This window comes from Python bivittatus, unplaced genomic scaffold (genome assembly GCF_059951505.1).
Source record: "Python bivittatus isolate LINGU-HERP-01145 unplaced genomic scaffold, Pbiv_v1 ctg000160_np1212, whole genome shotgun sequence".
NCBI classification, from domain to species: Eukaryota; Metazoa; Chordata; class Lepidosauria; order Squamata; family Pythonidae; genus Python; species Python bivittatus.
In genome coordinates, this window is record NW_028277076.1 from 89866 (window position 1) to 101950 (window position 12085).

Below are 12085 nucleotides of genomic sequence, written 5' to 3' on the forward strand. Positions count from 1 at the left end.
GCTTCTTGTAACGTGGAGGACTTCAAAACCGAACAGAACAGATGGATGGCGTATATCGAGCTCCACTAAGTCCCCATTTGAATCTGCATTCCAGAAAGGAGCGTCAGAGCGTCACCTTCCTGTCCCCCATGGTCACATAAGAAGCGTCCATTTGTCCATCGCCAGCAACAAAGGTTCTCCTTTGTACTGCAGACATCCCACTCGAAAGCAGCACACATCCAGCTCAGCCTTATCTGTTGCAGCTGCTCTTTCCTGACACACCGAGGATGAGAGGCAAAGGGGACACCCGGGTCTCTCTGGGGCCGATTCAGGAATGGAGTTTGCCGCACTCAAAGCTTCCGTCCATGAAGACACAAGCGGCAGCAAGGATCACAAGGTAATCAGGCTTCCACGGCGCGTAACAGGGAGGGTGTGCGCCGACTCTGTGCCCTTTAACCAAATACACCAGGCACAAAGAGAGACCACGTGATGATGGAAGCTGAGCGCTGTGCCGTAGGAACTTTTGAAAAAGCACGGGCAAGCCGTACAAGCCAAAGGAGAAACTGAAAAGCTACTGCTGTGGTGATCAAAGGAGAACTGAGAAATGGCGGGGAGTGCCCACGCTTGGGGTGCTGTGGAATGGGGCAGGGCTTCCACCAAACTTTAGACTTTGGGACGTTACTGGGGACCAACCTGTGCATCATAGAGATTACGATGAAGAATTCTGGACTTTCCCCGTTCTCCATTTCCCTTCAGCTTCACCCCCTCCCTGACAAAGGAGCATCAGGGTTTCTTGCTGCCACCTTTCCTCCTTCCCCAAGTCATAAACGGGGGTTGCCTGTGCCTAGAGCGAGGCACAATACCCACACCAGGCAGAGAAGCCATCCTTTAAAAGTCTTCCTCACCTCCATCTGGATTTTTGCAGTTCACGAGGCACTGCTCACTTACTTTATGATTTCTTGTTTTTAAAAAAGAGATGATCCAGATGTACAATACCAAGACAAGAAATACAGATGTTACTCAGGCACCTGCCACGTGCATAATCAAGTTTGTGTAGACATACTTCAAAGAAAAAAGGTTAATTTAATGCATTTCAGTTCTAGCTTGTATTACAGCTGCTTTTGCAGAAATCACCTGGAACTCAAAAAAGACTTCCACGTAAGGAAGCCAAGATGCTTTTTATTTCCCAGGGAATTTAAATCCAGGCTTGCAGCATTTAGTTAAGGGTTTTCTTGAAGAAAACAATCAAGCTCAGAGAACCCCAAGGACTCCACAGACCCAGGATTACAGAACATCTCAAAATGCAGGTGAGGCTTCACCCTTGGATGCCGAAGAGAGAGTATTTTCTGCGATACTGGCATCACCATTTTGCCAAGAAAGTGGAGGCTTGAGACGTTTCAGTAAAAGAGAGTTTCTCTCTGCAACTCTCATGCTTTTGACAGAATACTTTCTCAGACTATGTACCATCTAAAAACAAGGAAACTCTGATTTGATGATCAATAGGCTTATTTTATTGATTGGAAAGTATAACTAGATTAATTAATTAAAAAGATCAGGATTCCTTTTAGCAAGACCAGATCAGACTTCACATCATTTCAAGCACTGCTGCTTACCATCAGTCCCTTCCAAATTGATCGGAACGGTTTACTATGAAAGAACTGGCTTTGCTCTAATGGATGAAGATAAACTGCAGGACCACCCTCTCTCCTCTCCCTCACAAGAAGATGCCATTTTCTCTTCCCCCTTCAACGACAGGCAACAGAGTCCAAACGAAAGCTTCTACCAGTCTTCCCTCCTCTTTCCCAACTGGCTTCTCCCCAATTAGCTGAGGTGTGCTGGGGGTGAAGGGGGTTCTCTCAAATAGGCAGCTGAGCAGAACATGCACAGGTTACCACTAGCAGCAAGTTGACCCACCAGCCCCATACCACACGGTCCCACTGGCGTATGGGATCTGCAGAGAGAGAGCAGGTGTGAGCGACATCCTGAAAAGCAGCACGGCTTCTGCTTCCTGGCCACACGCAACGCAGCCTCTCTCTGGCCTTAGACAGGACCTCTCCAGCTAGAGAGACCGTGTTCTGATTCAGCAGGCAAAACCTCTGCATCTTGAGGCAGATCCACAAGGTACGAAAAAGGCTCCCTCGCAACAGGCCTTACACACCCTCCCACTGGGCCTTTTCCTACAGCACCTGCCCTCCGGAATGAGGTTCTCCTCAAGATCTGGACGACCGCCACTCTGCTGTTTTTTAGAAGAGCCGCAAAGACCTGGCTCTTCACCCAGGCCTTCGGCAGAGGAGATTAAGACCCCTCGCGTCATAGCGCTTGCCATCTTTTACCTTTATTTTTTATTGAGATGTCTTTGATTGTTATGAGCCACCCAGCATCACGGAGAGCTGGGCAGCATACAAGGTTAATAAATTCTTCTTCTTCTTCTACGGACCTGCCCAGTTGGCCAGATCAAGAAAAAAAGCCCTTGACGCCAACTGATGGGGCAACTGCAAGGAACACCAAGGAACCAGGAATGTCCCTCCTTGTCCAGCTGTTTCTCTGAGTCCCCTTTAAGCCCAGATCCAGATCCTCCTCTTTGCTCATCCTTGGGGAAAAGGGGACATTTGCAACATTGCAGGGGAAATGCAGGTACTTACCACTAGAGTTTTGGGAGCTGCTGTTAGTTTCTTCAAAGTTGTTTTGCATTTTGCTTTCCACTCTCCGACTGAAAGCGCTTTCTGCTGGGTGGGAGAATAAGGAAAGACACAAAGGGACTGGTGAGTGTTGATCCCAGGCAGTCACATTGGGTGGGGAGCAGGAAAAGAGAAGAATATTTTCTCTCAGGCTGTTTAAAACACCCTGAAATCTGGCTTCCTGGGAAACGGGACCAGAGTCTTTACCAGGCTGTAAGCAGCTGGAAGATTCTGCTAAAGACATTGCCAAACATCAGAATCAGGTGGCAGAGGCCTGCTTTGGTAAAGTGTACCAATTTCAGATGCAAGTGACAGAGGAATATCATTTTTAAACAACTTGCAACGTTTCTGTGTAATTTTACTGAAAATAGAAGAGTAGTAGAGCAGTACATAAAGGTTCTAACTCATTCCATTCTCTCCGACTACTTTTCTACTTGAACCACCCGGTCATCAGAATCACTGTGGGCCACTACCGTACCTGCTTTGCCTTCACCCGTGATACAGCCCATCTAAGCAACCCCAGATTGCTTATGTCATTGTGCGGTGTGCAGATGCACCGCCTGAGCAGTACAGCTCCATGGGCTCCGGAGAGGAGTTGAGATCATCCCATCCTGCAGCCTGGGCTTAATTGCAAATCAATGTTATGCTCCATTTGTTTATTGTCTTTCTGTTTTTTTCAGTTTGCTACAAGTCCAGGTGACTCTCATTACTGAGAAGATTAAAATATAATAAAAAATAAAAGTATATAAATATTATTAAGATTTTGAATGCTCTCTCAGTCCTGAGGAAGAAACAATGAATCATGGTTTGATGCAATTGGTAATCATGTCCCAGTCACAAAACCAGGCCATAAGCTATCTCCCCTCTCACCCCCACCCCCCAAGATAAGTACAACTTTCTGAAGACATCTGGCTCACTCTTAGCTGGACACATAAGGAATCTTTCAAATAATTTGAGTATCTTAACCAGTGTCTTCACCATCCTTACGCAATCATTCCCTGCTATCCCTCGCTAAGAACGTGGATTTAGCCATCTCCTGAGATGCAGGAAGGGCCATCGAAGATGGAAACTGCGCTTTCGAGAACTCGGTCCAAATAACCTGCCTCTGGAAGGTCCACAAACAATCCAAGAATTGCTGTGACATCATCACGCCCAGATTTTTCCTCACATAGCGATTTTCCACAGATGGGGAGGTGCCGTATTAAGAGCAAAGAGTCTCACAGAGTCTTTAAGGTCATGTGTTAAAAGGCCCAAATCGGCGATGACTCTCTGATGCCAAAAGGAGCTATTTTTTTTAAAAAAAGGCAATTGTGAAATCTAGCAAGCAAAGGTAATTATCACAGACCTGAATGTTCTTAAAAGCAAGTAGACTGTTCTTAAAATAGTTGAGCGAGGCTTCTGGAATGGCCAAACAGACAGAGTAGGAATCCCAAAGTGCTTTTTTCACCACCACTTCCCAAGGCAACACGGGACAGGCAACACCCATTTCAGTCCTCCCAGGCACGCATGTGAGACCGCAGGCACAAGTGAGACGGGCCCCGTAGGAGATGCTGCCCAGGATTCACCCTCTTCCTCCAAAACCTAGGCTTATATCCCAATGCCACATAATGTTGTGAGGCGCACGATAACACACTGGCTCACTCCCACGCTCAGCTTTCGGCACTGGAAGGCCACAGTCACAAGGTGCAGCAGGTGACATCCCTCTTTACTGCTTCGGTCAGGAGAGATCCTTCATAATTAAGGCACCAGATGCTCAAAAAAAATCAGGGCTCCTTTCGTGTAATTACTGTTATGTCCAGACACCCACCACCACCCTCCACTGTACAATTCTCGCCCCCACCGCCATTGCCTCCTTCTCTCCCATTCTCAGGGAAACACAGCAGTCCTCACACCAAGCCTGCTGCCTCCTTAGGTTTTTCCAAGACTCTCTCCCACGACAGCAGCCCCGCCTCCCTACAGAAGACCAAGGGCTTCCAGAAAATGCCTGGTTAGCCAACTGAGAGGCCCGCCACGATTCAGTCCAGCAGCGCAGCGCAGCGCAGGACCTCTTGAAAGCATCTCCCAGCCAGGGCTCAGCTCGGCTGAAGGGCAGCACCGCTGACAAAACCGCCGCCACTTGCTGCAGAGAAAGGGACCGTCCGTCAAGAGTTCAGACCCCTGACCCCTTCCGAAAGCAGTCGCTAATGCTGGCAGAAATTCTGACAGTTCAATCCCAGCACGCTGAAAGAGGCCCGGGTGGGAAAAGGGTCTCACCATTCTCTCTCTTATCAGGCAAGGAAGGAGAAGGCTTCGAATCAAAGATGCGGTGACGACTCGTTGTGCTACAAAGAAATGACTCTCCCGCCATCTTTTTCTGCTCCATCCACCACATGAACGCGCACAGATCCCCAAAAACTTTGCTTGCTCATCCTGGCCCAGTCACTGAAGGAGCAATTAAAAAGATGTCTCCCCCCTCAGAAAAGAAAAAGATGGGAAAAGGCCTTTCCCAGCCCCCAACTAAAGTGGCAAGTAGCACCATTCAGACAAGAAAGAAGAGGATCAAATGATCAACCAAACCCTGTCCTCTCTTCCTTCATCTACCATTCTACCCATCCTGAAAAAGAACATACGGTAGGCACTGCGCTCTACTACCCTCTTAATTCCACCAATTTTGGATTGGTCTGGAAACTTTCTCGGGAAGAGTTCTGTGGGACGCGGAGGGTCAAAATGCTTTTGAAATAATATTAAATACAAGGACATTGTGCCTATTTTTTCCCTGAACAGGTAAACAAAAAGGCCCAGTAAAAAATTATATACATATAAAAATTTCCATAATCTTTGATTTCAGATATATGTATACACACACACACACACACACACACACACACACATATACATACATACCTCCAGTTGAACATTATAAATGGCATTCAAGATTTATCAAAGATTATCCTTATATTGTTTGCATTTTTAAAAAATACAAAACTCTAAACTAAAAGGAAATCCAACAGTATTCTGGTCTTTTTCTCCAATAAAAACAGTACTAAGTTAATATCAAAATAATCTCAACATTGGATCTCTATAAACTCATGAAAGCACTCATCTTCCCCACTTCCCCACTCAATTTAAGAACGCCTTTTCTTCAGTTTAGCATTTCTGACATTCTGCTCCTCACCTTGCCCATATTCCCTGGGGCTGCTAAAAGAAGTCGAAATTTTTCCGCCAGGTTCTTTGGGGACTTACGAGAACCTTGTGGGCTTCTTTGGTGCCCTGGTACCCTCTCAAGGGGTCATGCCTCCCCGGGGAACGGCCAACGCCATCCCTTTGGGGCCTGGGGGCACACAGGCAGTTAGGTGGGTTAATAAACTGGGATGGTAGAAAGCACAATTGGTACCTGTCGTGGCCTTGCTTCCCGGGGATCCAGAATTTGGAGCGCGGAACATCTGTGACTGGGATGCCGGTGGGATACCGGAGGGAGTGCGGTGGAGGAGGGTGGAACATCGGATTATGGACGCCGTCGGCGTTTTTTTGCCCGATTGGCTCGCTTGGGTCTTCACAGCCACGAAGAGTGGAGATCGAGAGTACTCTGGATATGAACACTCAGAACTAGTGCCGGGATAGACAAGTCAATGCCCAGAACCTGCACCTGCTGGGGCGCTTTCCCCTTTCTACAAAATGTTCATGCTCCCCCTGCCCAGCCACTTCGACACAGGGCCCCGCTTCAGCCACCCGCTGTGAATTCTCAGGCACCACGTAATGTATTTGAATTTCCTGCTTCCCCTACAGGCCAAATTCCTTCGCCTTTAGTGTCAACTGCAGACCCCCTCTCCGGTCCCCGCAAGACAACTGGCCTTTTGGAAAAGAGAGACAGGCTCCCTTTGGCAGGCCTCTCTTGCCTTCTGCTGCTCAAGAAGCTCAGTATTTGTGGAAACCTACAATGCCAACCTTACATTAATTAACTGGTAAAATAAAGAGATTAAACATTTTCTTACTATACTAAAACAGCTGCCCAAAGGCATTACTTTTAATAAACATGTACAGAATGCTGCACCTGACAAGAGGTCAGGTGCTCTCTCACAAAGGGAATGTTACCTTAAGACATGGGCTTGCTGTGATGTACAATCACACTGAGGACCAAAGGAAGTGTTTTTGTTCGAAACCGTCATATTCAAGTCTATGCACATTAATCGTCAATATACTGTTGACCACAAAGAATTTGATTTCTCTAGCCAGGTGGAAAGCCTAAAAATATCTGGGTTCACAATGTCTCTCTTGAAAAAAAGGAGGCTTCCCTCTGTCCCCATCTAGAAAACAGTCACTTTCTGTGCCAACTTGCTCCTTTTAGGCCCTGTCAATCAGTCACGTGAACTGGGAAGCAGACCACCTCCCTCGGGCAGGAGAATCTCAACAAATTCTCACAGCCCAATATTTTGGGAGTCAGCTACCCATAAAATTAATTAATTAATTAATTAAATATATATACACACACACATACTCCTTTCTTACTGTTTGTCCAAACCAACATTTTTATGCAGTTTGCCTGAAAGTTAAATATTTGGCTGTATCATTAGGAACTTAGAGGGTAAGTTTCTATTTACTATCGCGTCTAATCAAGAGGTACTACAGAAGACAACCCCACAGGGACATTTTTATTTCATTATTCTATCTTTCATTGCTCCAATCAATGCACGCACATATGATGAAAATAAAAAAATACGTGTAACATTCTACACTTCAAAACATTATTTAGTACTCTATTCAGTTATTTATATCTTGCATTTCTTCCAGCAGCTTAAAGCACCATAGGCAGCACTGTCTCATCCAATTTCCCCCCAACAACCACCATTTTGTAATGTGATCTGGATTCTAAATCAAACCCTTAGCCATTATATCTTGATTTTTTTCCCCCAAGAAACCACAAATGAAAGACAAGTACAAATTTGCCTTGTGAAGGTATTTGTTTTTTATTTTTAAGAAGCCTCTGGAGATGCCCTAATTCCTCCAAACCACAGGCTGGGTGGAAAATATCACTGCAAACAACACGACAATGCTCCCCTCCCCAAGCTTTCCGGCACACCTCCTAGAACGCCCCCCCTTCGCAGTGCAGAAGAGCAGTGCGAGTGAGGCGAGGCGAGGCGAGGCGGCCAGCCTGGCTAAGTCACTCCTGCCTTTCCACGTCCTTTCCTGCTGAACGACATGGCTCTGGCAAGGGCTCTGCACCAATCTGACATCTCAGCCATCTGGGGAATTTCAGGAGGGTGGGGAGAGAGAGAGAGACCAACAGGGCTGCCTACAATCCCAAAGCGCCACTGAAAACACCTGGACATTACTTTGGGGGGAAGGGACACACTGAGGAGGGGCCTTTCAGGAAAAAAACTACACACAGAACAGAGCACAAAGCTGTTCTCCCTCTTGCAACACTAGGGTAGCCCAGAAAGCTTGACAGGAGACACAGGACAGGAGGGAGAACGAACAGACCTCTTCACATCACGTGCCACTAATTTAAGGGAACTGCCGCCACGGGCTAAGGCCTTCGACAGGAGGCAAAACAAGTCTATCGATGGCTGTCGGCCATGAGGGCTAACGAGGACCTCCAGGGTAGGAGGTGGTCTACCTCCAAAATTCCACTTGGAACGGCATGGGATGGGCAGCTTGTGGGCTCAGCGAACTCTATCAAGGTGGCCCCAATCAAGGCACATGACCGCAGACAATCTTCTCCGCACCGTAAGAAAACCGAAGAAATGCACTGAATCTGATGCCACCAATCTGCATGAGAAGCCTATGCAGGCAGCTCTTCCAAACAAAATTCCCAGATTACAAGGCTGGGGCTATTCAGGCTAGAAAAAGGACAACATGCTGGGGTGCAGACATGAAGAGGAAGATGCCTTTCTCCCTCTCAAAACAGTAGCCCCAACGGTTCAGGATGGGCCAAAGGATGTCTTTCCTCAGGTAACTTAACATTAACTTGCAGAACTTCCCTGGGATGAGGTGATGGCCACTGACCTCAATGGACTAAAAAGGGGATAGAGGTGACTGGTTGTCATGGGGCTACGTACTGCCTAAGGCAATGAAGGGCAGATGCTTGAGCTGAAGGATGCAGGTGCCATTCAGTCCTACTTCTGGGGCTTCCCAACCAGTCATGTCAAAAGCAAAGTTCTAGCAGGCTTTAACTGGCCAAGTTTGCCAAGTTGATCCAGAGAACAAAGAACCCTGGGTTGCTTACATAAAGAGGTGGTGGTGGGCAGAGGCACTCAGCTCACCCATTTGTCCAGGCACACGTACAGAGAGGAGAAAGGGACCCAAGGGAATAAGTTGAGGGCTACCAAGTAGATAGATGGGGTTCCCACACCTTTAAATATCTCAATTTACTGAGAGACCAGCTATGCTATATAAGCATTAAGCAGCTGACCAGTCCAGCTGAAATATCTACAGTGTCAAAAATCTCTAAGGTACAAAGTGTATGTATAATTTTATTCATAGAATAATAGTATTAACAAATGCAGGCCATCTGGCCTGAATATCCGCACTGCAATATGAACGACTACATCTGTCAAAGTGCACCCCAAATGTACCGCTATCAGGAATATACGCTAGTGCTGGTCTGTCCCTCCTGATCACTCTGATTGCAAGCTTGGTCTCTGCCTGTCCAGCCTTTGCCTTGAAAGATATTGGATCCCAGGTTCTCCCTTGCTGCCATGTCACAGCTGGATACTCACTGATTGGTGCGTGAAGGGCCACGTGTTCCTGGTACGGTGTGTAGTACTTATACTGCTTGCCACAGAATTCACAGGTATAGTTGCCTGTTTCTGCAAAGCAAGAGAACAATTTTCAAAGAAAAGATTTTCCCATAACCTCCTGACCCAAACATGGGTCTCGGTTCAGAGCAAAGCAGGGTGGACACTTCCCACGTTGCCTCATAAAATGAACTACAATTTTTCTTGACCAAAGGGGCCTCTGGGCACCACCTCAATGGCAGTCACTTTCCTCTGTTTTGCCCCAACTCCCTTTCCTGGAAAGCTGAAAAGAAACAGCTGCTACAGAGGAATGGCCAAATGGCAGATCTTGCAGGAAGGACCCGGAATCTCCCTTTTGTAGAACTGGCATTTGGGAGCAGGGCCTATAAGCCATCATAGACCGGAAAGGCTGAGACACCCTCTAATAAAAATCAGTGCTTATAAGGAGTAGTTATTGTCTTAGATCAAGAGCATTTCTCGTTTCAATATTCCCCCCCACACGCAGGCAATTTTCCCTCTATTCTAGAAGAAAACTTAGTAACATAACAAGGAATACAGTAGCAGTCAAATTAGAGCACTGCAAAGTTTTAATTGACTTTTTTTTTATCCTAGAGTACAATACTTAGGCAATATCTTCCCTCTTAACAAAGAGCTCCTTGTGAGTACTAAACTTAATGTGTGAGGGAAACATGTGAAACACAAGTGGAATGTTTTCCAAATAATGTTTTGCATATGTTGGAATATAATGATTAAAATAAATAACATGCGCTTAATTCCTTCTCTCTGCAATACAATATTTCCATCTAAATACTCTGGGCAAATTGGATTTTTTGTTAACCAGATGCTTATAAAAGTATGTAACGTTAACCAAGTACATTCTTAATATTCCCCAAATAAACCGTGTTTGTTTCTTCCCTGTGTCCAAGGGGGAATACTACTTTTCTGTTTATTTAGGAGCGGTATTGGCAAGCAGGGTGCTTGTCTCATGCCGAATGGCCACCGTCCGAGCGTCGAGCTGTTGCTTTGCGTGCAAAAGGTCCAGGTTCACCCCCTGCATCTCAGGGCAGGGCTGGGAAAGAGCCCTGCAGCCAGTCAGTGCCAACAGTACTGGGATAGATGGACCAACGAGCAGACAAGATACCGAGCAGCTTCCAGGTCTCAGCTTGCTACACTTCGGGAAACCTAGGACTTTCTATTGGTGCTTCTTAAATGAGTTCTGTGAACCTCAGTAAAAGATACATCAGAGGAAGATTTTCCTGGCTGAGTCACCAGCAATGCCAGGAGAAACAGAGCTGGGGTCCTGCACAGGCAAAGAATGCGCTCTTCTCTGTGGCTACAGCTACAGCATCTTGCCTCTGTGACAACTGGTCCGTGCCTGGCTTGGGCCTGAAACCTCAGATTTGAGATGCTGAAAGCTAATTAATTACTTAAGTTGCAAACTTGGTAAGTCATACTTGGACCAATCTTCTGAAAGGGTTCAGGCTCCTCTTCTTTCACCTCCTCCTTGGCAATCATTGCTTGGTCGTAGGGGTCTGCAAGAGGAGAGAAGGAGGAGAGAGCTGATCGGGGCACGTGAAAACCTCTCCCTTTCTTTCTGTATCACTCAGGACCTACTCTCATCCTCTGCCATGGATTACACCTTCAGCAGAATTGGTAATGAAGGAGTAAGAAGCTTGATAAAGTAAACGCGAGCAACATTTCAGGTGCTCTTGATCCTGTTTGAAGCTTTTTAAAAGTTTGTTTAAAACTTGGGCAAAAAGCAAGAAAAGACTAAACAGATTATAAGCAAAAAGAACAAGAAAAGAACCAAGGCACTGTTGTGGTAATGGTTTCTATGGGCTAACAAACATTTTGCAAATGTATCGTATTTTTCACTGATTATATTTTTTTCTTGATAATCTACCCATTAAAGTGACTAAATGACAAGCTTAGGGTTTTTTTTAAAGCTGCACATTTCCAATGCAGGATATAAAATTTGCACTAATTTTTTTTAAAGCACGACAACTTAATTGCAAAGAACTGCAGCCATTCTTACAAGAATCAAAACAGTTCCAAAAAAGCCACAACCAATCTATATATACCAAGTTGCCCCACCACTCTCCTATCGACGAGACAGACGTTCTTCCTACCAGCTGAGCGGATAAACCACCGCACACCTACACGTGCTTCAAATCACAAGAAGGCAGGGTTTCCAGCCTGCTCTCTGAAGCTCTATCCTCCCAGTCACCAAATCCGGAACAGAAGGCTGGAGCCCAACAGGACTAAGAATCGAACAGCCAGCAATGTACGGACCCAGCCTAAGAATCAGCACCTGCGCACAGCACGCACTCCCGGGGAGCAGAAGCACAGCTGTCAACTAGCAGGGTTTGTTCTCAATGGAAAAGCTGGAGAGAAGGAACCATGCTGGTGCAGAAACAGGCCTTCTTGCTTTGGGGGTGCATGCTCTCCCTCCATCTTAAAATTCCAAGCACTGATGGGCTGGGGGTTCAAGAGAACCATCCTGAGCCACTGCTGTCCTCAACACAGAGCAAAGTATTTTATCCAGAAACAGAGCCTTGATATAAGCTCTGCAATCCACCAAAGGAGGCTTTCCCTAAAGACAGAGGATTGCTGCTGCGGCTAGAAATCCAGCCACTGCATCCACACCAGAAGTCTTTGTAGCGACTGCCCTTTAACTGTGGCTCCAAGGCGCTGTGTGTGTGTGTGTGTGTGTGT

The 12085-nt window shown here is 46.4% G+C and overlaps 1 protein-coding gene across 1 annotated transcript in view; it reads right to left on the reverse strand.

Annotated features, from left to right (window-relative positions):
- ZNF618 (zinc finger protein 618) overlaps window positions 1-12085 on the reverse strand; it is a 65641-nt gene that overhangs the window by 12570 nt on the left and 40986 nt on the right. The window contains exons 7-10 of the mRNA XM_088146755.1: window positions 10825-10902; window positions 9353-9442; window positions 6031-6222; window positions 2622-2705 (exon numbers count right to left, since the gene is read on the reverse strand). Of these exons, the coding sequence (XP_088002881.1) occupies window positions 2622-2705; window positions 6031-6222; window positions 9353-9442; window positions 10825-10902 (444 nt within the window). The remainder of the gene's footprint in view (window positions 1-2621; window positions 2706-6030; window positions 6223-9352; window positions 9443-10824; window positions 10903-12085) is intronic.